Raw genomic sequence first — 26652 nt, 5'->3', positions numbered from 1 at the left:
AGGGGAAAAGCTCATGAACGAGAGAGGACCAGAAATAGGAGACGCTGCTCTAGGGAGAGAAAGTCGATATAGAACTAGAATGAGACAATGTTTCAGCTTAGATTTTCGTCACAAATCTAACAAATTAGTCAAAATATGGCGAAAAAACCAAAGAGGTGAGCATGGGGTGCGTACTGGGGCCCAAGTGGGCACCTCACAGAGGCTACCCAGCACCGTTCTCGCTGCCGGGAGGACAGACGGCAGAGGCCCTTCTGCGGCCACAGAGAGACAACTCGCCTAAGAAAAGCCAGAATTGAGTTGTGAATCTCCCAGAGTCACAAGCCCGGTTCTGTACCGGGCAGAACTTGCCAAGGCTATGCGTCGCATCACATAAGAAGTCACTTTTGTGGAGCTGCCAACTGACACAAGATAATCAGAATATGCTAAATACCTAGGCACCCTCTGGTGAGCTGGGCCTCTTCACCCAGGCAGGTGTGCAGAGCTCTGGATGCCCTGCCTGACCGGGGCAGCAGCAGCCAAGGCCTGGCTCTGATGGAGCTCACCTCCCAGTTTCAAGTTAAACAAGTAAATAAACCAGGTTTTTGCAGGTAGCAAGATGTGTTTTTAAAAAATAAAGCAAGTTAAGCAAGGTAATAGAGGCTGCCTGGGGTGGAGGGGGATAGCTTTGGTGATTCTCCTGCCTTAGCTAATCAGGGAAGAGACTAAGGAAGAATTTCTGGGGACAGGAGTCAGGACACGAGTAAACCTCCAGGAAAAATGCCATATTCAGCGAAAACTACTTGGGGCTAATGACCTCCTCCCCGACCCCAGCCTCTGTTCTGGGCTGAACAGCGTCCTCCCAGATCTCATGCCTACCCAGCACCCCAGAATGTAACCTTCTTTAGACATAGGGTTTTGCAGATCTAATCGGCCTTGAGATGAAGTCCTCCTGGATTTAGGAATGACTGGCGTCTGCTAAGAGAGAGGGTGATCTGGACTCAGGCCTAGGGCAGGAGGCCACGTGAAGACCGGGCAGAGACGGGAGGGACCTGGAGCCACCAGAGCTGGGGAGGGAGGAAGGATTCTCCCCTAGAGCCTTGGGAGGGGCACGGCCCTTCTGACACCTTGATTTGGAACTTCTGACCTCCAGAACTATGAGTAAGCTTCTGTTGTGGTAAGCCGCTAAGTTTGTCGTGCTTTTTCGTGGCAGCCCTAGGAAACTAACACGGTCAGACAGAGAAATAACCAGGCTTTTCATGAGACCACAGCACGCGAGGCGCACAGGCTCTATCTACCAGGACCACTGCCTAGCGGCGGCCACGTGACTCCTCTGCTCTGTGACCGGGGTTACGGCCGAGAGCACCACGCGATGGGCGGGCGTCCGAGAGGCGCGCCCACACCGCCGCGTGCCGGAGCCTCCGGGGCTGTGGCTGAGACAGCGACCCCGGCGGGCACTGGAAGAAGAGGGTTGAGGCAGCCTCCCACCGCCAGCTTCACCCTTCACCCTGCACCGCTGACCCCGTCCTGTAGCGAGTGTCTCAGGCGGCTTGTGGCTGAGCGGAGCCCAGAACACGTTTTCGTCTGTCTTTAGTCACCTTCTACGCCTGCTGGGGGTTGAGCGAGCGAGTTCAGAGCATCCTCAGGAGTAAATCTGCAGGACCGAGGGTGCTGCCACCCTGGGTGAGGCAAGCAACCAGGACCTGGATGGGGCCTGGGGGACAAGGGCCGCCCTGTCCTCCCTGGTTCCTGCAGGCTCCCAACACCCGCCCCGGGGCTGAGGGCAGAGCCTGCCCACAGATTCCATTCATTCAGCGGAGTGAACGGTATACCCACTGTCAGGAGAAACAGAATTTAGCAAGTTGGGTTGCAGACAACTGATGCACTACTGGCCTGAAGAGAGGGAGATCTGAAATGGAAGAACAGTCCTTGTGAGGCCGTATGAGCAGCTAACACCTGGCTCATTGCTGTGCTCCTGGTCTCAGCCCCACCTGGCCACTGTCTGCCCCCTCAGCCCCTCCCTCGCTCCGGATCTAGCCTGTCGACAGGGGGACGCGTACGGAGCCCCATGAAGCAGCAGAAACGTCTGTTCACCTCCTGCCACCGCACGTCAGAGCCAGCACCTGTCTGTCCGCCCGGCCACTGTCACCTGACAGCCTTGGCCTGGTTTGCTGGCCTTGTGATCAAGTCCTGCCTGGGTGAAAGCCACACCTCCTCCTCTGCTCCAAATTACCACAGGATTCAACAAACAGAATGCCAGGGAAATAAGAACACTAACATCAACCATACTGAGAGCCCCCAGTGCAGAGAAAACTGTGCAAACGTAGCTGAATAATTAGATTTTCAACGTGCAGGGGGATAGGCACTGATCTGATGCAAAGGACAACTGATTCAATTTAATCCAAACTAAAGAAGACTGCATGCCACGTACATGCATGTGCGCACACATACACACACCCTCTTGGCAAATTCTATGCTGTCCTAGGATGGAGAACGTAATGATTAATTTCTCGGTTGTCTTTATTTCCCCTTTGCCGCTGTTCTCCGGGGCTCTCCCTCAGGATCGCATCATCCCAGGAGGTGAGTCTGGGGCGGCAAAGCGACGGTAGCCACCAGTGCTGCCTCGTGGCCCTGCCGGCCCTCCCTGCAGAGCTGGGCGCCTGCTCCGAGCACGCTCCTCTGATTTACCTTTGCGATCTGCACGCACCAGTTGAGCAGGTGCTGGGAGCCGATGTTGTCCTTGTGCTCGCGGACATAGTCCAGCAGGCAGCCGAAGGGCATGAGCTGCGTGATGAGCTGCACCGTGGACGTCAGGCAGATGCCCAGGAGGCGGCACACGTGCGGATTGTCCACACTGGCCATCACGTAGGCTTCCTGGGGGGAGAGGAGGAGAGGGCGCATCAGAAAGGCTCCCCGCCGTGGCTAAAGGAACAGGCAGACAGACCCTTTCCGGGTACAGAAGTCGAACACGATTTTGAGTTTGGAAATGTGCACGTGTGGAGGACAAGGGTGCCCGTGAAACGTCTAGTGCAGTGGACGTTCCCGTGGGGTCTCTTGCACGCGAGGCTGTGGAGTGGCTCGATGGGAGACGGCGTCCTCTGAGCGCACGTGCGGATTCTGCATCACAGAGAGGCCCGGGCAGCGCTCGCCATCGGCAAAGCGTTGGGTGAAAATGAGACCTGATGTCTCTAAGTCTGGGCGTTGCTGAGTCCTTACGAAGACCTCCACCTCAAAGCCAGAAATGCCGCCGCTTAAAATGGTGTCAGGGCCGGTGGGAACCCGTGCTTGGGGCCCACACCCTGGTGAAGACTTGCCCGCTGACTCCGGAACCCCGGCCTTGGGCACCGTGGAAGGAGATGCTGAGAGCTCTGCGGGGGGGGGGGGGGGGGTGGGGGGGGGGGGGGGGGGCGCCCCCCCCCCCCACAGAGCGCGGGGGGGGGGGGGGGGGGCCCCCCCCCCCCCCCCCCGCACTGCCGGGACCACGGGCACCGCTGCCACGCACGGCAGAGAAGCCCTTTCGGTGCTTCAGAGTTTCTGGCTCTGAACCGGACGGAGGACGTTACACCTACAGCGATCGCAGACTCCGCTACGGCCCAGGGTTCGTTTCTGAAGAGGTGGCCTGCGTCGCCCCGCCTCAGTCTTGGGAAGGGAAATCCATGCTGCTCTGCAGAACCCGCTCCCCACAGCCCCGCCCCTGCTAATTCGGAGGCTGCCGTGGCGGGAGCCTGGCACAGACCCACAGCCGTGGACTTTATCTGAACCCTTCTGCTACCCTTGGGTGGAGGAAGCTGATTTCATTTACAACCATGCACATAACTGGGCCTCGCTTTTGTCTGACTAAGAATTAGGGAATCCTCAATTTCCACCAAGAAACTCCATCTCTTTCCCTTTAGAATCCAAAGGGGGGGGGTGACATTTTATACAGACACAGAAGGGACCACCTGGTCTCCAAGAGAAAGTTCAGAGGCGCCTCTCCCCACCTGACCGCTGCCGTGCTCGGGGTAGGGCCCTCTGTGCAGAAGGGAACACGGCCTGGGCCAGGTGAAGGCACGCCAGGGGGATGCTGGGGCAGGCACCGCAGGAGCCTGAGGTGACAGTGGTGACAGACAGGTGGAGGGGCACGCACACATATCCCTAAACACAAACGTGATGGCCTGAACCCCTCCCCTGGCCTCACTGTTCCTGGGGAGCCCACCAGGCCTCGCAAAGCCTCTCCTCCCACAGACCCCGTGGTCCTCCTTCTTCTCTGCTCCCCAACTCTGCTTGCCTGCACCCGGGAGGGCCTTTGTCTGGAATGCCCTTCCACCTCCTCTTTCCCTGGCTGACCCCTCCTCAGAGGGCATCCCTGAGCCCTGATCTAAGTTAAACTCTCCTGGCATCTTGCAGTTTCTCCCTCGGGGGAGCAGGCTCAGTACGGCCTGCGAACTTGTCAGAGATGCCGACCCTTGGGCCTCACCCGGGGCAGGTGTGCCGTGTGAGATGCACGGAGCTGGGGCTTGTTTATCACCTCACCTCCCCAACACCTGCTCCTGCTACGTCATTCCCATGGTGCCCAACACATCTCTAGGCACAGAGCTGCCTCAGAAACACCACGGCCGAACGACACTGAAATCATACGAGACAGAGACCATGCCACGTCCACTACGGAAAGAAACCCACAGCTCTGACATCTGCTGCACAGCCACCGTCTGTCTGGACGCTGCCCCAAGTGGAGACGCCCTGCGCTCACAGGCAGTCGGCCTTTCTCCTCGTCCGTGTTGTAAACGCGGCATCACAACAGCAGAGCAGGTGTTTAATACTATGGACCTTCTGACAGCTCTTCACCTTTGAGAAGGGCTACTGATAAAAAGTTAAAACTGGATAAGGCCTGCAAGTGGTTTCTTCTCAAGCCATTATTTGTCTGAAGAGGAAACTGAGGCCCAGTGAACGACGACCAGAGACCACATTTCTTATGTCAGGGCGGGGCCCACACCCGGGTCTCCCCCGACCCAGGCCCTCCCGGCCCTCCCCCGCTTACCCCACGCACCGCGAGGCCTTGTTGAGTGCTCTGGCAGATGGGCTACCAGAAAGCTCCACACCTTATGACACAGAAAGAGCACGTATATAAATATGTTTTGCATTCTCGTTCTGTTGCCTGCCCTAAATTTAAACTGGAAAGTCTATGGAAACATCAATAGGCCATGCGATCGCCAGAAAAGCACAAAGCACGTCTCTCCCCCAGTCTGGGAAACTGTACAACCATAACACCAAAGAAATCCCCTGGCTGTTCTTATTTTCTTAAGATCTGGTGGAGACTTGGAAACATGTTGTATTCATTTTAGAGGGGAGAGAAATCTGCAGATCAGAGCAGTCTGAGCGGCCCATCTGCTGCGGGCCGTGGGGAGCTGACCTGGGGCTCAGGGAGCAGAGCATGGGCGTGGGTGTCCGGCCACACAGAGCCTGGAGCCCTGCCAGGTCCCCGCTCCTATTAAAATCTGGTACAGCCACAGATTTCTGCCTCCCGAAGCCCGGGCACAATGGGGATGCTGTCTGGTGGTGTGTCCTGTTCAGTGTGTGCAGGAGTTAACGTGAGCTTTGTTTTTCTTGGAATCTCAAAGGTGCACTGTGACCTACGGCAAGAACGCTTGGTATATTCCCCAGCCATCTCTGATCGGCCACCCCCGCCAGGCGTGCAGACTGGCAGGCAGAGCCCACGCTCGGAGGCTCCCAAGGCTGAGGTCAGAGTCACGTGGCAGGAGGGCCTCTGAGGCTCGGTGACCTTGAAAGTCTATTATTTTGTCCAACCGTTGAAATTTGGGGGGCCTTCCTTCTTGCCGTCTCCCTCATCTGTGAACTAGTTTACGTTAAAGATTGGGGAGAAAGGATTCCACTAGACTTTAAACTCCTTCAGGAGAGGCAGACGCTTAACTTTAAGAATATTTCTGAAAGTGTCCCATTAACTAAGCCACCACTGACCGCAGCGTGCGCCAGGGCTGGAGGGTGTGCGTGCTGGACCTCAGTGCTGGCCTGGGCAGGGGAATAAGAGTACGGGTTGCTGGAGCCATTTACAAGTGCGTGTGAGTGTTTCAAAGCCCGCGCTCAGGGCTTCCCTGGTGGCGCAGTGGTTGAGAGTCCGCCTGCGGATGCAGGGGACGCGGGTTCGTGCCCCGGTCCGGGAGGATCCCACGTGCCGCGGAGCGGCTGGGCCCGTGAGCCGCGGCCGCCGAGCCTGCGCGTCCGGAGCCTGTGCTCCGCAACGGGAGAGGCCGCAGCAGTGAGAGGCCCGCGTACCGCCAAAAAAAAAGAAAAGCCCACGCTCAGCCCCCTGGGCTGCCTGTCACAGAATTAACTTGCCTTTTAACTCACTGTTGAAACTGTCCCTCAAATCACTGGCGGTTGCTTCAGCTTTCCCTTCCCTCAGGGGCTCCCCACGGCTGCGCCCACCCTGCGAGGACAGGCTCCCTGTGCGTGCGGGGCAGAGGGAGCTTCGGGAGAAGCAGGCGGAAGGCCTCGGGCTGCCGTCCCCCTGGTTACAGCCACAGGACAGGTGGTAGAGCAGGAAGAAGAAACTGGGGTGGGCGGGGGGACGCAGGGAGAGAAGGAGAGCAGGACAGAGACAGCGCAAGAGGCGAAATGGGACTTTACACTTTTTTTTTTTTTTACCTTGTCGGTCTTTCCTTTCTCTATCTTCTACCCCAACTCTGGCCCACGAAAGCAGATTTCCTCCAGTTTTAGGGGTCCTGGAGGGCCCTTCTCAGTGAAGCTACTTCCTTCCCAAAGTATAGCTACTGTATTGTTAAAACTCACATCTCAACACCGTTTTGCGAAAGTTATTAGAACGTCTTAAATGAGTAACAAATGAATTAAGGAAGCAAATTCTGCAAAAAGATTTTCTTTTTAACAGTGTAGGAGAAGGAGCTAGAGGTTGAAAGTGAAGAGACTTCACAAATCACTTGTTTGTTGTACTTCTTGTGGTTATGGAAATAGGAGTCGACATTACGTTAACAGACTGTACGTTAATTTGTAAACTGTGAAAATGAAAGATAACTTTGCCTGGTAAGCTACCATCAGTGTGTGAGACCTTCTGTTGCACTGTGTTAATACATCATCCTTCATGTAGAAGATACTGGGGTGGGACTTTCCTGCTGTGATGAAAGGAGAGGAGGCTGCCTGGAGAAAATGGGGTTGGAGAGAGTGCGCTCCTGGGAAGCTCACTGCCTGAACGCTTTTTTAAAAAGGCCCATGTTTGCTTTGCTTACTGTATGTTCTGTGGGTTAGATACAAGAGTGGGGAAATGTTATATTTGACCTTTGTCCTTCGTGGCTGTAACACGAACTAAGTTCTCTAGATTTTTGACTCTGTAAAGGCAGTCGTTTTCCTTTTTCATTGACTGTTTCCCTAATTCACCGCTGAGCCCCTCCAGCTCCTCTTTCACTGGCTCTGCTTTGGGACAAGAGCAAGAGAAACCCACATCCACCACGGCAAGCAGAGGCCAGCGCTGTTAGCCCGGGACCCCAAGGGTGTGTCCACCGGAGCTTCCTGAGCTTCTACCTGCAGAGGGCTCTGCCCAGCTCCAGGCTGGCCCCTCCTGCATCCAGCCTCTTTCTAAGACTGTGCAGCCCTCTCACTGGCTAGTGAGGGTCCAGGAAAGGTGGAAAAAGTTCAAGAGAATCGCAAGTAAACACATGTAACAATAATCTTGTGGCGTATTTCAAAGAGTCCATAAAGCAGCAATCAGCAGACACTGGAAATAACCTTTAAATTACTTTGAGAGAAAGTACAGAAGGCGAGCAACAGATTACGGAGTTCATAGAGCATCACAGTGTCAATCCTAGGCACCTCTACAAAGCCATTTCAAAGATGAGCTAGCTGGTGGAAGAAAACGAACATGCATTTCAGAGTCAGAAGTAACCACGTGCTGGAATCCTACCCCAGTCACGTGACCCTGAGCATCAGGCTGCTTCATGCCTCCGTTTCTTCACTGAAAGCTTGGCGGGCACAACACCTAGAGCAGCACAGGCCCGCCAGCGGCAGTCACTGAGACGGCAGGGGTAAAGCCACGAGCACAGGGACGGCCCCCGGTGGATGCCCAGGGACCGCAGGCTTCCGTACTTTTGGGGGCCGATAAGAGAATGGAAGAGTGAGTCTTCTCTACGAGAGAGAATTATACCAACTATAGCCAGAAGGAAAAAAGCCAGGAAAAGTGACCATTTAGAATGCGGTGATGACAGAGTCTAAAACAGAGCAACGTCCTGCCAACCACAAAGAAAGGTGGCTTCTGGCTTCCAGGCCTGCAGAGAGCTAGAGAATAAAGCAGAAACTCACATCAAGAATTTCCTTGTTGGCTTTTGGAGATGTAGCTTCTCTTAATTCCTTGATAGCCACAGGAATTTTAACCTTCTCGCCTTCTGGGATCCAGAGTCCCTGTGACGAAGAGAGGTGAAGACATTGGCTGGCAAGCATCATACACGTAACATGCGGATCCTAGGCTGGCTGGGCAACACTAGTGACCCCACCCCAAAGGGCGAGGGGCTCGAGCACAGCTCTGCACCCAAGGCCACCGGTGCTGGGAGTCACGACAGCTCAGCAGCTCTTTAGCTATCACGTTCCAGAAATCAGAGTAGTTAGACAAAACCCCTAAGCTCGTGCCAGTTACACAGTCAGTGTGAGTCATTTTGTCCAGAATTCTGAGATTCTGGGTCTAGGCCTAACTGAAATCAGACTATGCAATGGGGATGTGGGAGAAAGAAATGAAGAGGAAGCTGTTCTGAGCTGGGCTTTATTCAGATGCTGCTGTGCGGTGAGAGGCAACCCTCTCTCAGACGGACTTGGGCCACCCACCCCGGAAAGCTCACACTGTCCTCCTGAAAATGTCTGTGCCTGTGTACAGATCTCACCGCACCAGTTACTTGTCACTGGGATTATAAAAGATTTCCTCTAGACAACTTGAGAAAAACACTGGCATTTCCTAAACCCTCAGTGACACAAAGAGCATGTGACCACGATAAAGACCACCGCGGAAGACGCCCGGGACCCTCGGGGGGCTCACCTTGTACACCGTGCCGAATGCTCCGGAGCCCAGCACCTTGACCTTTTTTAATTCCGTCTCCTTTAAGATCCTCAAGAGAGCTTGGTTGGGAGCTTCTCCGCTGGGCGTCAGAGGCTCGACAAGCTGTGACAGACAAGAGGAAGAGACGATGCCCGCCGGGCCGGGGAGAGGGGTGGCAGGTCCAGACACCAGGGGACAGAACTCGCGGCTCTCCCTCCGGAGACTGGGACGCCTGTTCTAAGGCACTTGGTGAGACACTCGGAAGGAACAGGGACTGACCCCTCCCCTCTCAAAAAAAGGCATCCTTGAACAGAACAGCTCCTTTGCAATAAGTGCAATTTCTATTTCTGTGTCCGGGCCGAGAACACTTGGGGAAGGACAGTGTTCTGTGGTGGTCACTCTGCTAACCGGTCGGGCCCCGCACAGCCGTTTCGCTGTAGCTGCGGTGGGTCCCTCTTCCCAGGGCCTCTGGCTTCTGACACGTTGTCGGACACGGATGCCGGTTGAGAAATCACGGACAACACGGTCACAAACGTGGCTCCAAAAGGAGCAGCCGCTGGTGTGGACAATGGCATTTTCCAAAGTAACACCTCCTGAGCTCACATTTCTGTGCGCCAGCCTTCCCCTTGGCCGGCCCGAGCGCCCGCCCCACGTGGGCAGCGGGCGCCCCGGCTTGGTAACCGGCCGTGGGACTTACCCTAGACACAGCTGCATTCCCCTGGATACAAGTACTAACATGTGCATGTAGTTGCTTATAACTGGACATTCAGAGATTCTTCCGACTTTTTCTTCGCGATAAAAAGAGCACAGTAATACATCTTCAAAACGCAAGCCTCGGGCTGCCGCGCCTCCCCGCCCCCTCGCGCGCGGCGCTCACCTCGCGCTCCTGCAGCAGCCGGCGCAGCGTGCGCTTGCGGACGATGCGACGCCTGCGCAGAAAGAGGCCGACCCCCAGGGCCAGCACCAGGGCCAGCAGCAGGGCGCCCACCATCCCGGTGGCGATGGACGGAATCCTGGGCCTGGAACGAGGTGGACACGCAAAGGGGTGAGGTTTGTTACCTTGGCATTTCACATATTTCCCGTACGTTCTGATAGCATGACGTCATTTAGGGCTCGCTCAGAAAGTGGAATATGGCGCAGCTCGTAAAGGAGAAAGGAGGGCGGACTTCGAGCCCCAGGGCAGGGTTTCCAACTTCCTTCAGTGTAGGAGCCTGCTTTGTCGCATGTTTTACACTGAGGTATCATTTGGACTTCTCCCTATAGGATCATACTTTTCATCTGTTGATTAAGAAAACACATCATTTAAAAAGTAACTCAGAGTTCAGTCATGCTTTTCATATGAATCTGTGTGGCTCCCCGGAGTGTCTCCACGCGTTTGAGGCACGCCCTCCGCACGTGACACTTGCGATGTCTGCTGGCCAGGCTGGAAGGAGGGACCCTTTCAAACCTGTGGAGACTTCCCGAGGGGTCCGGGGCTTTCAAGATGGGACCAGAGCCGTAGGAAGTGCTGTAGCATGAGTGTGGAGGGGGTGAGGAAGTGACAGGATTTCCACACGGACAGCAGAGCTGTCAGGGATGAGTGATGTCATCCTGCAGCCACCCCTCCCCCCATAGAGCTCGGGGAGAGCAAACACCCAAAACTCAGGTTCTAAAGCTCACGGGGAAAGAACGGTCTGAATTAGTAGATTCTGAATTTAGAATCTTCATAAAGCTTTTATTCTCCAGCACCTGTGCCATCTAAGCTTCTGGCAAACTTCATATTTTCAGGTAGAAATGTTAATGAATATCAAAGATTAATCAGTAGCACCGTTTGCACCTAAAAAAACGTGCCAGTGTTCTTACAGATTTCTCATAAGTGCGTCACATGTGCTTCACGTAAATAGTATTTATGACACTTTCTTCTTAGCAAGCGCAAAAGTCATCTCCTGAGTTATACCATCTTCCCAGTTAATGCAGTTTGAATTAATGGGTTTTTACCATTTTGAAGGGGACACTGAAAGATATAAGGAATAATTTGTACAGAGTATGTGTTCCATGGGAAGTAGGGGGAGTGAAAAGAGAAGAAAAGGATTAAAAGGGTAAAAATATAACAAAGAATGGTCGTTGACCGGTTTCAGGGTGGGGATGTGACGGAAAACCTCATTACTAAGACGCTGATGGAAGCACGAAGAGAGGACGAAGCTTGCTGGTGTCCTCGTGGCTCAAGTGAAGAGGGGCGTAAAAGGAAATCTTTATCTTTGAGAAACTGCCCTATTTGTCTTTCATGTCTCACTTGATAGCAGGAGGGATCAGTTATCTTGGCTAATTCTTCGGCAAGAGACTGAGCTGACTGGCACTGAGGAAGGTTGTTGGGGGGAGGAATTCTGTAAACATTACTGGAGATGGCAGAGGTTCCTGGACGTTTGGCTGCTGTTTGGGGATAACTGGTCAGTGTCTTGTGTATAATTCTGATTCTTCGATAGACATTATTAATTGATAGTATCACTCTTTCCTGATGAGTCTGAACAGGAAGTCCCAATTCTGCTTTTCTCTGTGCAGCATTTCAGGCAATGACGGCAAAGTGATCACAACTGAAATGCTGAAGGAAGTCCTGTGTTTAGGAAAGGAAGTAAGGGGAGAAAGTCTCCCAAGGTGGAGCTCTGTCATTGAACAGACGGGTCATTCAAACACAGGTTCGTGGTAGGGCCAACTGGGTCAGCGAGGAAAGAGGAGGGAAGCTGGAGGAGGAGAAGGACCCAACAACCCTGGTGACCTAGGGAGCAGGGCTGCGTGTAGAAGTGCTGGGCAGTGAGGCTGGCTCCGCGTGGAGGGGCCCAGCACTCCTGTCCTGCCCTCCCCCTCGCCCCCCCCACCCCCCCTGCCCCCCGGCCCCAAAGCACAGCCAGCAGCATGGGCAGGGTGAGCTCTGCTAGGAATGCCCAGGCTGGCCCAGGGTGAAGTGAGAACCGGCCAAGGCAGAGGGCAGTCGGAAAAGAGGGAAAGCACCACCCTCGCCCATAGCGCTCTTGGTCATTTCTGATCAGGTCATCACATACAGTGTCACACTTACCCACTCACTGCACAGCCTTCAGAACCTGGCCCAGCACAGCTGTAGGAATTGAAAGAGAAATACACATTTCAATCATTTTACTTCTTTAGCACTTTTTCTTGGAGAGTTTTTATTAAATCATAAGGCAATGCGTGTTAAATGACTTTCAAATCATTACAATCACACTGCATCTCAATATTGCTTAAGCATTTGTTTATTACGCATTTATTCATTTGTTCATTCACTCAGCAAGTATTTTGGAGTGTCTACTTTGTGATAGGGATTGTTCTAGCATTGAACAAAGTAGACATTTCTGGTCTTCATTATTGACATGTTTTCATGTCTTCCATTTGACAGAGGTTCAGCGAGCCCACAGCTGGCTCTAGAACATCAATGTGGGCAGGAGGTAGAGGGAGCTGAGACCAGAACCATTTCCTGGGGCACACTGATTAAGGAGGGGGGTGGGGGGTCAGATGAGTGAGGACATGCATCTCAGGGGCAGGGAAACGGGGACGATGATTTCAGACCCAGAAAGCCAGGGGCTGGCTCCATCCACTTCCACACAACTGCGATGTTGTACGTCAAGCAGGGACATCATTTGTCCTAACGTGACCCCTCAGCAGCTGGGTTCCCGTTCTGTGGGGCACCACCATCTGTTATTTTGATTACAGGATGATGGTTGAAAAGGCAGACTAAGTTGGCTTTGAAGGACAGCAATGTTTGTCAATAAAAACGTCAACAGGAAAATAAAATATTCCAATTAAATGGAGAGGACTGATGTTCACGGCCTGGGGAAAGATGAAGAAGCCTGGTTCAGGTACGTGAAGGGGACCGGTGCTAAGTTAGATGCGCACTGTCAACTGGTTCTAATCATTTTCTGTCTCATTCCAAGGGCTCTGATCTCTGTACTCTACTCCTCCTGGTTCTGAAGGTCTGAGACCTCTTTTCCGTGGCGTCAGACAACGCAGTCTCGGCCCTGCAAGCTTTCGGGCCTTCACCCCTACACCCGACACAGGCTTCTTCAGGCAGTAGAACATGCAAGGAGTTCTCCTTTTTTCACAATCTTTTATCTCCTAGGATAATCGTCAGAGACAACATTCTTTAATGGATAACCACTGGTAAAATTAATCCCTCCTCAAAATAGCCCTCCTCACTAGTGTTTTAATATTTTCCCATAATGCCTGTTTAGTTTCCAGGCCGTAATAGAATGGGAACTCTATGCATAGTGGTGCAAACTGGAATTGCAAACTTTGGACAAGAAGCAGGGTCTCATGCAGCCTCTGAAAGTGCTGCTGGGAAACCTATGGGGTTTCTAGCAAGAAGCTATGGACAAGGGAGACGCTCATAGGGAGAGCTCAGCCAGTTTACATTTGAAGAGTTGATGGACAAGGGTAGTGACTGGACAGGTGCCCTAAGAGGGAACCACCTGAGTGTCAAAGGATTAAGGGGTCCTTGGGAAAGCTGGTGGTGCCCTGCATAATTCTGCAGAAATGACTGTCAAATATCAAGCAAAAGAGGCCATATCATGTTATCGTTTAATTTTGTCAGAAAAATTATTCCTTGTCTCCCACTTGATTTATTATTTTTTGTTACATGTAATTAAAATAGGCAAAATTTCGTGTCATTTCGTTTAATTTATTGGCATAAAATTTCAAAGAAACCATCCCCTGACGACTTACTATAAAATGTGGTTCCGTTTAAAAGTGGATCTGCGGACTTCCCTGGCGGCGCAGTGGTTTAGAATCCGTCTGCCAAGGCAGGGGACACGGGTTCAAGCCCCGGTCCGGGAAGATCCCACATGCCGCGGAGCAACTAAGCCCGTGCGCCACAACTACTGAGCCTGCGCTCTAGAGCCCACGAGCCACAACTACTGAAGCCCGCACACCTAGAGCCCGTGCTCCGCAACAAGAGAAGCCACCGCGATGAGAAGCCCGTGCACGGCAACGAAGAGTAGCCCCCGCTCACCGCAACTAGAGAAAGCCCGCGCGCAGCAGCGAAGGCCCAACGCAGCCAAATAAGTAAATAAATAAGTAAATAAATAAATAAAAGTGGATTTGCTTCAAGTTTGCTGACCCATTCCCTGGGGTAAGCAGACCTGCCCTGCGGGAAGGGCACGGCTTCTGGAAGCAAGCATGCGCCTGTCACCTGGGCTTTGTCACTGCTGGCTGATGAGTCGTGGTGACCCCAGAGCCTTTCTAAGTGTTTCTTTAACAATACAAATGGGGAAAGCAGCGCGTTCGCTCTTAGTCATCGTTGAGACTATGTGTTTGATAATGCTGTGCACATCACGGATACACAATAAAAGAAATGTTTTCTTATTTCCCCTCACCTCGTCAATATTTCTCCATATTTAAAAAATTAAATCCATTTTTAATACGTAATTCCTTTGGGAGAAGATAGAGATAGTAATAACAAGATTACGGAAAACTATATATTTTTCTACCAATGCTATATGCTCACAGACACACACACACATAGAAACACATTTATTTCCCAAAGATAGAAAAAAACAGGAAAAATGTATTTATTTTATATAGGTAGTATAATTCTATTTTAGAGAATCTGCTCTGAAATTGCTTATTTTGGGGAATATGAAAAAAATAGACTAAATGAAAAACTAGCAAATTACAGTTTATACTATGTTTTGTAGAGTTTGCAGAGTGGTCCATATAACCAGTGTGCTGGTATACCCAAAGGGAAAAATATGAAAAATCTTGAAATTCCTACCAAGGAGGTATTTGGTAAAGTTCAGAATTCATTCTGGATTTTAAAAAAAGAGTTTAAAAGTAGGAATAGATAACTGTTTCTTTAACAAGATAACAAGAATCTCACACTAATAGCAAATATTATTCTTAGTGGTGATTTATTACAGCCATTCCCACCACCATCAGATATAAAATTCTCATGTCCACTACCATTGTATCTGATATTATTCTAGAAATTCTGGCCCTTGTAATATGATTTGAAACTTTTGGAAAAGAGATGCAGATACAATTACTGGAGATGATATAATTGTTTTCCTGGAAAATTCAAGACCATGAACTAAAACGCTAATTTCAAAGGAAGTTCAGTAGAGACCACCAATACGAGATGAATATACACCTCCGCCAAAAAAAATCAAAGGCTATCTTATATATTAGATATAATAAATGAGAAGATACACTAGAAAACAAGGTCCACTTCACAGTAGCAAAAATAAATACAAAATGTTTAGGCAGAACATGAAATAACACAACTAAAACTTTACTGAAATATAAAAAAGAATATCTGAATGTATGAAGAAATGATCATTTCCTGACTGGGAGTACAAAATATTGTAAAAATGTTAGCCCTACTCAAATTAATTAATTGGCTTTAGTGGGGTTTGTGTGTGTGTGTGTGTGTGTGTGTGTGTGTGTGTGTGTGTGTTAAACTTGGTAAAATATTCCAGATCACTTGCAACACACCAATGGCTTAGACTAAGATTAGAGGGAGAAGACAGTCACATGCAAACCACACAGGAAATGCCCAGGCTTCCTACATGTTAGCTGGGGAGTCAGCTGCCTGGGACTGAAACTCTTGGACCACAGGGTCATGGAATGATGGAGCCCTTCCATTTACCCTCATGATGGCTGAAACTCAAGAAGGAAGGTGAAACGACGGAAGTTGACCAGGGTACCAGTCATTCCCAAATCACTTGTCTCCAGGCCCAGGCTCTTCCAAATAAATGCAGTTAAAATAGGTTTTTTGTAAAAACTTAGGACATACTCGGAAAATTTTCAAGACTCCTGATGTTTAGAAGTCTAACTGCAAGGTTCTCCACCCCTTCAGAACACTAACCATCACTGTCACGGTCATAATTACCACCGTCACTACCAGCAGGACTGGCACCGTTACCTCCTTCACCAGCATTATAACCACCACCATCGTTACTGCCACCTCGTCACCAGCTCCGCACTGCCATCTGTGCAATCGCTGATTGAGTGCTCGTGTGGTCCACGCACTATTCTAAGTACAGTACACGTATTAACTCAAGATCTCAAAAATCCTGTGAGCGATGCAGTCTTATTATCCTAATTTACAGGTGAGGAAAGTGAAGCACAGAGAGGTTAAGACACTTCCCCAAGTCCACACAGCTAGTAAGAGATGGCTCCAGAGAAGAGTAACGGTGCCAAATAAAGTTGAGGATTATAGAGAGATAGAAGGGAATGTGAAATATATGGGACAACTTCTCCTTCTGATTTCTAGTAGTCCAATTTCATTGTCAAATTTATCATGTTAGTAAATAAGATATATACGTTCTGAGTGCTTCTACTAATTACAGTCAAAAGTTTTAATTTCCCTATTAACAGCTTAGCAATCAACTAGCTAAAAGAAAAAGCACCTTTAGGCAACATTCCAGGCAATGTTATCTTCTATTAATTGTAAACCAATAAAAGATTCCCACAGGAATCCCAGTCATCTGGAAAGATATATATATAGAGAGAGAGAGAGAGAGACACCTTTGGGGATGGGACAGGACCTCTGCTCTCGTTCCCCCTGTCCCTTATTCTTCTTGTTGGGACATGCTGGCACCGCAGAACAGGGCCCTGGCACGAGACACACCTGGAGAGGCTGAGAGGCTCTCCCGCCAGCACCACGATCTGCCCACGAGCGTATCATTGCTGCTGCCGTGGCCGTGGGTCCAGAACACCTGGAGGAACTGACTCAAATACAGACCTCTGTACTTGACTGACTGGAAAGTCTGGAGACATTTTCAATCTACAAATTTGCAAGATGGGAAGCACCCCGTTCTGCCTTTTCCTTTGCAGACCCAGAGCTTCCCGCACTCACCCGTAGGCGCAGCTGGCGTGGCACAGGTGACACACGTGACTGGCATCTGCAAACTTCCAGATCAGGGTGCTGTTTTCTCCTGTGACTCCAGCAGGGCAGGTCTTGACGCAGTGAGGGCCGTCGATGTTGTGGGCACACTTTACACAGCTGCCTGGTCCCTGCACCAAGGTGGAAAAACCGTTTCATAAATCAAACATTTACTTATGTCTCTTTTTCAGAATGAAGTAACTTTTTTTTTTTTTTTTTTGCGGTACGCGGGCCTCTCACTGTTGTGGCCTCTCCCGTTGCGGAGCACAGGCTCCGGACGCGCAGGCTCAGCGGCCATGGCTCACGGGCCCAGCCGCTCCACGGCATGTGGGATCTTCCCGGACCGGGGCACGAACCCGTGTCCCCTGCATCGGCAGGCGGACTCTCAACCACTGCGCCACCAGGGAAGCCCCAGAATGAAGTAACTTTTTACTTAAAGTGCTTCTCATGAAAAAAAATCAAACGACGTGGAAGTTCTTAAAGTGGATAAGCTCTTCTGTGACTGTGCTTGCCTGATGTGACCACTGTTAACAGCTGAGAATAAAGTCTTCTTGACTTTAAATGTGTACTTTATATACATACATACATACATATATATATATATATAAAACATGAAAGAAACTGTACTATGTGCTTTATTACATTTTACTCGATACACTGTGGGCATCTTTCCTTGTCAAAGCATTCTTGATTGGCCTACATGTATATTTATATCCTTATCGGTCAGATGGACTTCCTTGTGAATGGTGTTTGGAGTTGAGGGGGCCTCTGTGGGAAGCTGGACTCGCCAAGGCCAAGCTGAGAAAACCCACACCTACATTTCTCCAGTGTTGAGAAGGTGGCACGTGTAAGTGCAGTGGTGGCTGCATAATTAACCGTGCAACACGCTAAATTTGATTCTGTTGGTCAAATGTGAATGCGTCGGTAAAACCCACAGAAATGAATGCACCGGGGCTGCTTGGGTTGTGTCCGCACACTTCACACAGGGCTGAAATAACGTGGGTAGGGGAGGGTCTGCCTGCTGGCTCAGTGCTCTCAGGTCTCAAAGACTGAGTATTCCCAGAGCCAGAACAATCAGATGACTAAGTCAGGCAGCATCGCCAGTTATCTTATTTCACTGATGAAAATTTAGCCGAACACCAACCTGAAAACCAGTGGTTTCCTTTGTAACCAGCCATTTTGGCAGCCTGTACCTCAAAACTGAGCCTTACCGTCTTTTGTCTGATTTAAAGAACTTCTGAAAAATGTTTTCCGTTACTAGATTTAGATATGGCTGTTGAAATTCAAATCCAAACAGAGCTCCTCATATAAATAATACTGAGAATTAAGAACATGGGCGCACGGGTGTGAGAGGGACCTGCATTCTCACACTCTCTAGAAGATTATTACTGAACATGTAGGTGTGAAACTGAATTTTGAAAACCTTTCCTTTGTGATTAAAAAATACTCTTCAGGGCTTCCCTGGTGGCGCAGTGGTTGAGAGTCCGCCTGCCGATGCGGGGGACGCGGGTTCGTGCCCTGGTCCGGGAAGATCCCACATGCCGCGGAACGGCTGGGCCCGTGAGCCATGGCCGCTGAGCCTGCGCGTCCGGAGCCTGTGCTCCGCGACGGGAGGGGCCGCAACAGTGAGAGGCCCGCATACCTCAAAAAAAAAAAAAAAAAAAAAAATTCTTCAAATAACGATAAACTCATGTTAAATAAGAATTTGGTGATGTTTGATTAAGACAATAAAGCAATGAAGACAGATGTCAGGAACACTGAAGGCTGCCTGTGGGTGTGCCCCGTCCACAGGGCGCCCTGATCTGTGGTGTGAGGACGGGCATCACCACGTGCATCTGGGGTTGGACAGAGAAGGGGAATGCCCGTGCCAGCAGGGTATGTGCTGACTTCCCCTCAGTCACAGCCCCCGACGGCTGTGAGATGGCACGGCCTCAAGTGTGGACGGGGAGTGTGCTGGATGCACGTCTCAGCAGGCACGGGGTGACGGGGGTGAGGGTCATCCTTGCGGGCTATGGCTGACGTGTGGGGTGACATTAAACATGCTCCTTACGTGTCCCGTGCAGGTCACGTTCATGGCCTGAGGCAGGCATTCCGGATGGCACTGCACGCACTCGGAGTTTTCAATGAACTCCCTGGGCTCTCTGACGGGAGAAGACAGGAAACTGGTCAGTGCCGTCCCTGGAGACCCTGCTGCAGGATGCTGTCTGGGTTCACCTGTCTGAGAGCTCAGATGACACAAATCACCTCTCTTAGAAAGTCAAGACAGTTTTAGGTAAAAGTCGAATGGCCGGGAATTTAGGACTATACTGTAACGTAATAAACTGATTCTTGTCAGCGGAATCTTTGGTCATCTTCTCCTGGAAAAAAACCATCAGCTTCCGTTATAATCAAAACATCTTCCCTACATTTTTTCTCCAGGTGCACTTTTTGAATATTAGATAAGCAAGGCAACACATGGGAAAAAAAGAGAAGAAAACAGTCCTTAAGGTATCAGTCCTTAAGATTTAAGATACCCCCTCCAATATCAGATTCATGGATATTTAAATTAAGCTGCAAAGAAATGGTATCTAGACTAATGCCTGGGAAAAGGAAAGACAGCTATTAAAAGTTTCCTCAATGGTTATTCCTAAAAACAGCAAGTAGGGAACACAGGCGTGAAAAATTTTGCTTGTACTATTTTAACCATTCCTCAAACTTAGATTAACGTTAAGCAACAAGCTGATGTTTGATTGAAAAGACACCGTAGTTGTGGCAGGTGTTAAGACGACTGGTAATTAACTAGGCAGTGAACAAGGAGTGTTTACCCCCAAAGACCGTGAGTCCGTGAGTCCTCTCAGGCAGATGGCATCAATTAAACCAAATACGTCATGGGACTTTTTCCCTGCGCTTCTTCTCTGGGTTACCACACCTACTGCAGGAGCCAGCCTCGCAAGTGGAACAGGTGCTTCTGGGCACTGGGGTTCTCTAATGGGCAGACCCGGGCACCACCGCCGTGGATATTTTAATCACCTTGTCGCTTCAAAGAGACGTCAGCACTGAAGACATGAGAGCTTAGTGTCTGTTCGCAGCTGTAAGGACTTCACCAATATTTCTTACTTGTTGAAACAATACTATCAATTATGCAAATTACTCTGTTAGGCTAATGAGCCTATCAGCTAGAGGTTCTTACAGAATTGAACTTGGTCTTCTCATCCTGCTTCCGAGTATTTCTGATCTGAGCTGTAGCCCAAGCCCTGATAGTGAAACAGAAAGGAAGATTTCCTAGAGCCATCTGTAACTCCTACGCTCTTCTCTATCATGAAATTTCTTTTTCTTTAAATTAAAAAAAAAAAATTGCCTCTGCCAGTCTCTATCCTTCCATTTTACTTTCCTATTAATTTATTTTAGTCATTATTTGTGGTCATTCAAAGCCTTACTCAATATCAAAATTCCCATAGAATCAAACAGACTGTACTTTTTATTGATTGCAATAAATTCAACAAATGTTATACAACTGTTTATTTCTTTGTCCATGGGTATATTTGAAGTTCTTTGCACTGTTCAGTGTGTCTTGAACATAAACAAAAATTAACCAGGCGCTGTGTTTTGACACAGCAGGAATGCCGTGCCACAGTGGCCATGGTCTTGGCCATCTGAACATCTGAACCACGGAAGACTGTTCTGTTTGTCTTGGGGACATTGTGCAGCTAGGAAAAATATAAGATACTTCCAGATAGAGAGAGACTCTATAAATCGGATTGGATTAAGTAATGAAAAAAGTTTGTTCACTTCCCTTTGTGATTAACAGTTGTCAACAAACAAAAACAAAGGAAAAGGAAAAGAATCCGACTGATTAACCATAAACCTATAAAACAATCTTAAGTCTTATTTTTTTAAAATCAAAACATAGGGATTAAGAAACAAAGCCTCTTACCCCTTTAGAACGTTGCACTTCTCCACACACTCCTTGCCACGGCTGAAGTTTCGGCAGGACATGCAGTCTTTGGGTTTTGGGCCCCAGCAGCCCTCTGACGAGCACAGCGGGTCACAGACGTGGCCCATGGCCTCTGCGAAGACAGGGTGAGCCACACGGGTCAGCCAAGGAACAGTGGGCCCTGTGGGTGAGGTGCTCAAACACATGCTGGGCCCCCTGGTAGAAGCAGTGATGCAAGCAAAAAAGGGCTTCCGGAGGCCCACTGCAAGTCCCCTTTGCCCTGCTGGGTGCTGAGTATACGTGGATGAAACACTCAGAGCTGCCGGAACAGCACGGGAAGCGTGTGGCTCCTTGCCGTGTGCGAGGCACACAGAATCTCACCAATCCTCTCAACTGCACTATGGTGTGGGAATCATTATTACCTCCATTTCATGGATGAAGAAGACAAAGCCCAAAGATTTACGTAAACTGATGAAGGTCTCAAAGCCAGGAAGGGCTCGAGCCAGGATGTGAACTCAGGTCTGCTTCTGCCGGTGGCCAGGGTCTCACAGCACAGGCTATGCCGGTGCAGGCCCCGCTTCAAAAGCTGACTACGGCTCAAAACTCAGAACTGGAAATGCCTGTGTGAAACAGTCATCCCATTCCAGTGTGTGTGTGTGAGTGTGTGTGTGTGTGTGTGTGTGTGCGTGCGCACGTGCACGTGTGTGTCTAGCTATAGTCACTGGGGATGAAATGAGCAGGGAGGAACACACAGCTAAAATGCAATATAACTGGGGGAAGAGGGGTGGGTCGGGATGGTGGGATGAACTGCCATGTATACACTAATATGTATAAAATAGATAACTAATAAGAACCTGCTGTATAATAAATAAAATATTAAAAAAATGCAATATCATTAATACTAAATTTAGTTCTGTAAATTACCAATAATTGATAGCCTAGACTTCAAGGCAAGTTCATCCTATGAAATGAGAATGATCTAGAAACAATTCTGATGAACTCCACAATTAAGAATATACAGATTTCTTTTAATTTGCTTCTTTATGGATGTAAAAAGTAATTTTAAGGTTTGGGAATGGTTCTTCAATATTCTAAATCAAAATAAATGACCCGTTGGAACCATCTCCACAATTGACCAAAGTGATGACTCACTGCACTCTTTTTCACTCCTGTTGTTTGTAATTTTGGTTTTCTGACTTGAGGTCCCAAAGAGTTTTTTCCAGTTTATTGTATCTGCGTAGCACAACCTTCGGTTTCCTGAAATGACCACATCTCCATCACTTATCTCCTTGAGGGAGCGTAATCCCAAGGACGTTATATCCAGGCCAACAACCGCCAGAGAAAACTGACCACTAAGTTGGAGAGAAGAAAAACAATGTCGTGAAAAATTATGAAAACACAGCATCACTAAAAACTTTGCTTTTCTGTACCACTTTAGATTTACCACAAACTGCCTTCCACGGGTTGTTAAGTCATGTTGTGGAAGGTACGTACTGCAACTTTGGAAAATTGCAAATGCTTTTTAAAGCTAGTTCAGGGAAGAGCTAGTTCCTTGTTCATTTAGTATCTCTAATCCCAGTGGCAGACCAGGGGCTGAATAAATGTCTTAATGTCATTATTTGATTGGCTGCATTTTAATTTTGCCTGGGAATTGAGAACATGTTCTAAGTTCACAAATATCCAAATACACTTAAGAGATCATAGGTTCATTTTCCCATCCATCCATCTACCCATCCGTCCATCTATCCATCCACCCATCCATTTATTGAACAAACGTTTGAGGTAACATGTGACTCATTCTAATTCTAGGTTAAGTGTGTGTTTCCTATTCTCAAAGAACCTTTTGTCTAGCGATGACACAATCATATGAGTAGATAATTTTAACCCAGCAGGGGTACCACGGAGGCAAAGAGTAGGGGTCTAAACAAGTCTGTGGAGGGGGTCTCCCGGAAGTGGTGAGGCCTGATTGTCAGGACCTCGGGAGCAGGAACTATGATATTTTCTTTGCTACCCAACCCTGTGCTAGGATCCTACGGGGTGATCAGTACGTGTTCGTCAAGTGACCAGGTCCAAGTTATTCCGACTGAACGGAAGGAAGTCCTGAACCACCTGCAGGAGAACGTGACAGGCACTAAGAACCATGAACTACTGCTGGAGGTGGGCGGGGCCTGGGAGGGGAGCCTGGGAGGGAGGAAGAGGCCAGAGAATGGACCACCTTAGACACCACACGGAGGGGGTTTTTGTCTGCAAATGATGGGAAACCATAGGAAGGAGATTTGCATTTTTAGGAAGCTCACTGGACACCAGGACGTGGAATGGGCCAGTTGAGACAGTACAGTAGAGAGAGTGATAATGAAGGCGTGAGATGACAGAAGGCAAAGCATAATTTGGAGACTCCTTCTTCTTCTTGTTTCTTTTTCTCTCCCCACCCTTTCCTCCCTCTGTCCTCCCACAGCCTGGCTCCTGTGTATTAGACCTGCGCCCCTGCTGTTAGGAATCCCCCCAAACTGTGCCCAGGGGAGGCAAGCCAGCAGAGACAAAGCTGAGGTCTTCCCTGCAGGGCAGGTTTGGCTTTGCTGAGAACCAGGGGTCACACTGCCCCAGGACGGACGGTGCATCCTTGGACTTCTCAGCACATGTGAAAAGGAAAAAAAGTCATTTTTATCTTATTTAAATCCCTAAAACTAAGCTGAGAGGTACATGCTAGTCACCCAAGAAAACTAACCTAAATCTCTCATCTCTGTATGAACTTTGGGCAAAAGAAGTATTCCTGAGAACTCAGCACAGGGGCCTTTCTGGGAAGTGATATGAGCTGCCTGTTTAGCATCAGTGATGCAAAGCCAAGATGGTTTTTGGAAAGTGATGCTTATTTCACATGTACTGTCGTCTGACTCTCTTTAATATTGCACAATATCGTGTAGCCCTCTGAGGAGTCAATTATGGGAAAGAGTTCTCGGAACCAGACGGTTTCCAAGGCAGGTTTGAACAAGAGAGTCCCAAACTTCCCCTCACCACAAAACTCTGCATTACCCTTATTACGTTAAAGGTGCTTGTGTGTGTGTGTGTGCGTGTGTGCGTGTGGGTGTGTGGGTGTGTTTCACTCTTGGAGCTGGAAAAGTGGAAATCCTGAAAGAAACACTCAATGTTAAAAAGCCTCTCAGGTCCCCTGAAATGACTTGCTGAAAAGGATGTGTGACCTCAGTGCTGTTCTTGCCAGAAGTGCAAAACCTCAGCTGAATCAGGAGAAAACACTGGCTATCCTACAAGATGCCTGACCAATACGTTTCAAAAGGGTCAAGGCCATGAAAGACAAGGAAGACAAAGGAACTGTCACCGACTGCAGGGACCAAGGAGACGTGACAGCCGCGTGCAGTGTGGGCTGACGGAACACACAAGGCGTTCATGGAAAAACTGGCGAGATCCCAGAAAGTCTGCAGTTCAGTTACTACTGATTTCTTTACTTGATTCTTATGCCACGCTGATGTAGGGTGTCACCATCGGGGCAGCCGGGTGAAGGATGTGTGGGAACTCTCTGTAGTGTCTCTGCAGCACCTCTGTAAGTCTTATTTCAAAAACAAAAAATAAGGGTCTACCAGGCTTTGGCTGGGGTCAACTTACTGTTGCTTCGTCCTGCCACGTATTATTTCCAGGTTCTCAAAAGCATGGAGGCCAGTCCTGTTTGCAGGCCAGGCCTGAATCAGCAAAAACCCTACAAGGCAGAAGGAAGGTTCAGGCACATACCACTTAGAAATTTCTATTCTGTGTGAGACACTCTTGTAGGATTTTCAGGAGTGTCGATGAGCAGGAGAGGTGAACGTTCTTCTCGTCATCTTCCCGAGCACACGCACGCATGCGTCGCTGTGCACCAGGCACGCTGCCCCTGGGCCGCCGCCCGGCTCTCACCCCGCAGGCTGTGCTCCAAGGGCAGGACCCCAAGCAGGCCGCCGTGCTCAATGACAGCGGCCAGTGCCGAGCTGTAGCGCCACAGGGAGGCTGACATGGTATCCTTATTTAGTTCCAATTCTCCAAACAATTTAGTCTGATTATTTCTTTTTTAGGGATGTCGGAAGTGGAGCTCTGACGGGTCCCAGGCCCAGGCCTGCCGGTGGTAGAGCAGGATGTGAAGTGCGTCTCCAGGCCCGGGAGCCTGCTGTCCGCTTGCCGCTGCCCCCCTCCCTCTACCCACCACGTCCTGGGCTGGTCCTCGGACGGCTGGCCTGGGCTGGGCGGTGAGAGAGCAGACATGTTCACACCACGTCATGAGTGACCTAACTCTTTGCCTAAAGAGCTCACCTCTCGAGTGCAGGGAGGACTGCATTTTTGAAAAATATCGAAGAACTGATGACTCATGAATGGTAGCATTTCAGAATAAATGTTTTTATGCCAAAGGAGAAGAAAATACTGCTAAATGTTCTCTTCATAAAACACTGATTTCCTGTTTATGTTCATATGATATGTTAGCGGCACACACCTGTTATTTCCTTTACGGTTTTTAGAATGTCCAGTTCCTTTGGGTCCAGAGGTGGAGTACGTGTGAAGGAATCACTGAAACAAGTAACAGGATGATCAGTAACAACCTGCAGGTCAACAAAGCTGATTTCATTTTTTTCTATTATATCAGTAACTCAAAAATCTTTACTTACCCCTTAAATGCTACTGGCAGGATATGAAGGTCTCCACTGATCGAGGTGCAATTTCTGAAGTGTTTAATATTTGTAGCATTTATGGAAAGTGTGTCTTTAAACTCACCAATTCCTATTCCGTTACAAACTGTAAAGATAAGGGAGGTGTTTATTCCACTCGCATTTGTTGAACTAAGAATAGCTAGTGTTCCACAGGCAGAGGGGAGCAGGCAGGAAACTGCAGCCGTGGGAACTATTGCCGCCATGCTGTCATTCATTCACTCAACAAACACTGCCAGGCCTGCTAGGGCCCAGGGACCATGGCGGGGTTGGGGCTGCAGTGGTTACAGGAGACGCCATGGCTGTCCTCAAGGAACCTGCTTTCTCCTCCTCATTTTCCCCACTTGGGCCAGAGTACAGCTGCTCCTGAGGACTCCAGCTTCCCTCTCCATGACAGTGTGCCCTGTGCCGTCAGTGCTGTCCTGTGCTCACCCACGTGCCCCTACCGACCCTCAACGCCTCCCCTCGCCTAACTGGGCCTGCGTCTTGGTCTTCTAACTGAAAGAAACAATATGCATAGATTTTTTTGTTTTTAATGGAAAGAGCAAGATGCATTCATCTGAGAAAACCTTGAAAACACAGAATAAAGGGGAACAAAATGACAAGCAATTCTCCTATGTACCTCTGATATTTTAGAAAATTTCCTTCTAGCTATCCTCCATGGTTATGTCACACTAGATATGGAGCTGGGTTTTTTTTTTTCCACTTATTATGCTGTGAACATTTGTCCTGTCATTAAAACCATTCACAAACATGGTTTTTAATGGCCGTCTGATGTTACATCATAAGAAATACTGGAATAACTCTTATCAGATAAATTGCTTTTCTTCCACAGTGTTTACTTAAGCCATGTGCTTTGATCTGTGTCCTATTGTGACCTCAGTCTCAGATGCCTTTTTCCACACTCTGAGCCCATTTATTAATTTACATTCACTCCCGAATTTCCATCTCAAATGTCAGCCCCCTCCAAAGCCCATTTATCTGTTGTGGCTCTACTTCTAGAATTCACAGTGCAATCTTTGGTACCTCTCTTTCAGATTGTATCTTACTTTGAAGAATAATCATGGAAAATCTCATTGTTTTTCAATGAGGTTTTGAAAGGGGAGGATGAAAGGATGAGGGTGAGGTCCTCCCCTGGCCTCACCCAGGCCTCCCTGGGGACAAGGTCCCCCCCCCCCCCCCCCCC

General features: G+C 49.3%; 1 protein-coding gene across 5 annotated transcripts in view; it reads right to left on the bottom strand.

The window, feature by feature from the left end:
* Positions 1 to 26652, bottom strand: part of EGFR (epidermal growth factor receptor) — a 188152-nt gene that overhangs the window by 16193 nt on the left and 145307 nt on the right. For 4 of the 5 annotated variants that reach the window (XM_029234453.1, XM_029234454.1, XM_029234456.1 and 1 more), the window contains 12 exons: positions 25428 to 25554; positions 25256 to 25329; positions 24403 to 24493; positions 21937 to 22136; positions 20785 to 20917; positions 18922 to 19012; positions 16845 to 17002; positions 12054 to 12092; positions 9882 to 10023; positions 9005 to 9127; positions 8281 to 8379; positions 2665 to 2850 (listed from right to left, as the gene is read on the bottom strand). In XM_029234453.1, the coding sequence (XP_029090286.1) occupies positions 2665 to 2850; positions 8281 to 8379; positions 9005 to 9127; positions 9882 to 10023; positions 12054 to 12092; positions 16845 to 17002; positions 18922 to 19012; positions 20785 to 20917; positions 21937 to 22136; positions 24403 to 24493; positions 25256 to 25329; positions 25428 to 25554 (1463 nt within the window). Of the gene's footprint in view, positions 1 to 2664; positions 2851 to 8280; positions 8380 to 9004; positions 9128 to 9881; positions 10024 to 12053; positions 12093 to 16844; positions 17003 to 18921; positions 19013 to 20784; positions 20918 to 21936; positions 22137 to 22214; positions 22217 to 24402; positions 24494 to 25255; positions 25330 to 25427; positions 25555 to 26652 lie in introns of all 5 variants that reach the window. The other variant, XM_029234455.1, reaches the window with a different exon arrangement.

The sequence above is a fragment of the Monodon monoceros genome, unplaced genomic scaffold (genome assembly GCF_005190385.1).
Source record: "Monodon monoceros isolate NGI ecotype Baffin Bay Population unplaced genomic scaffold, NGI_Narwhal_1 Super_Scaffold_2, whole genome shotgun sequence".
NCBI lineage: Eukaryota > Metazoa > Chordata > Mammalia > Artiodactyla > Monodontidae > Monodon > Monodon monoceros.
This window is presented reverse-complemented; position numbering and strand designations above follow the sequence as displayed.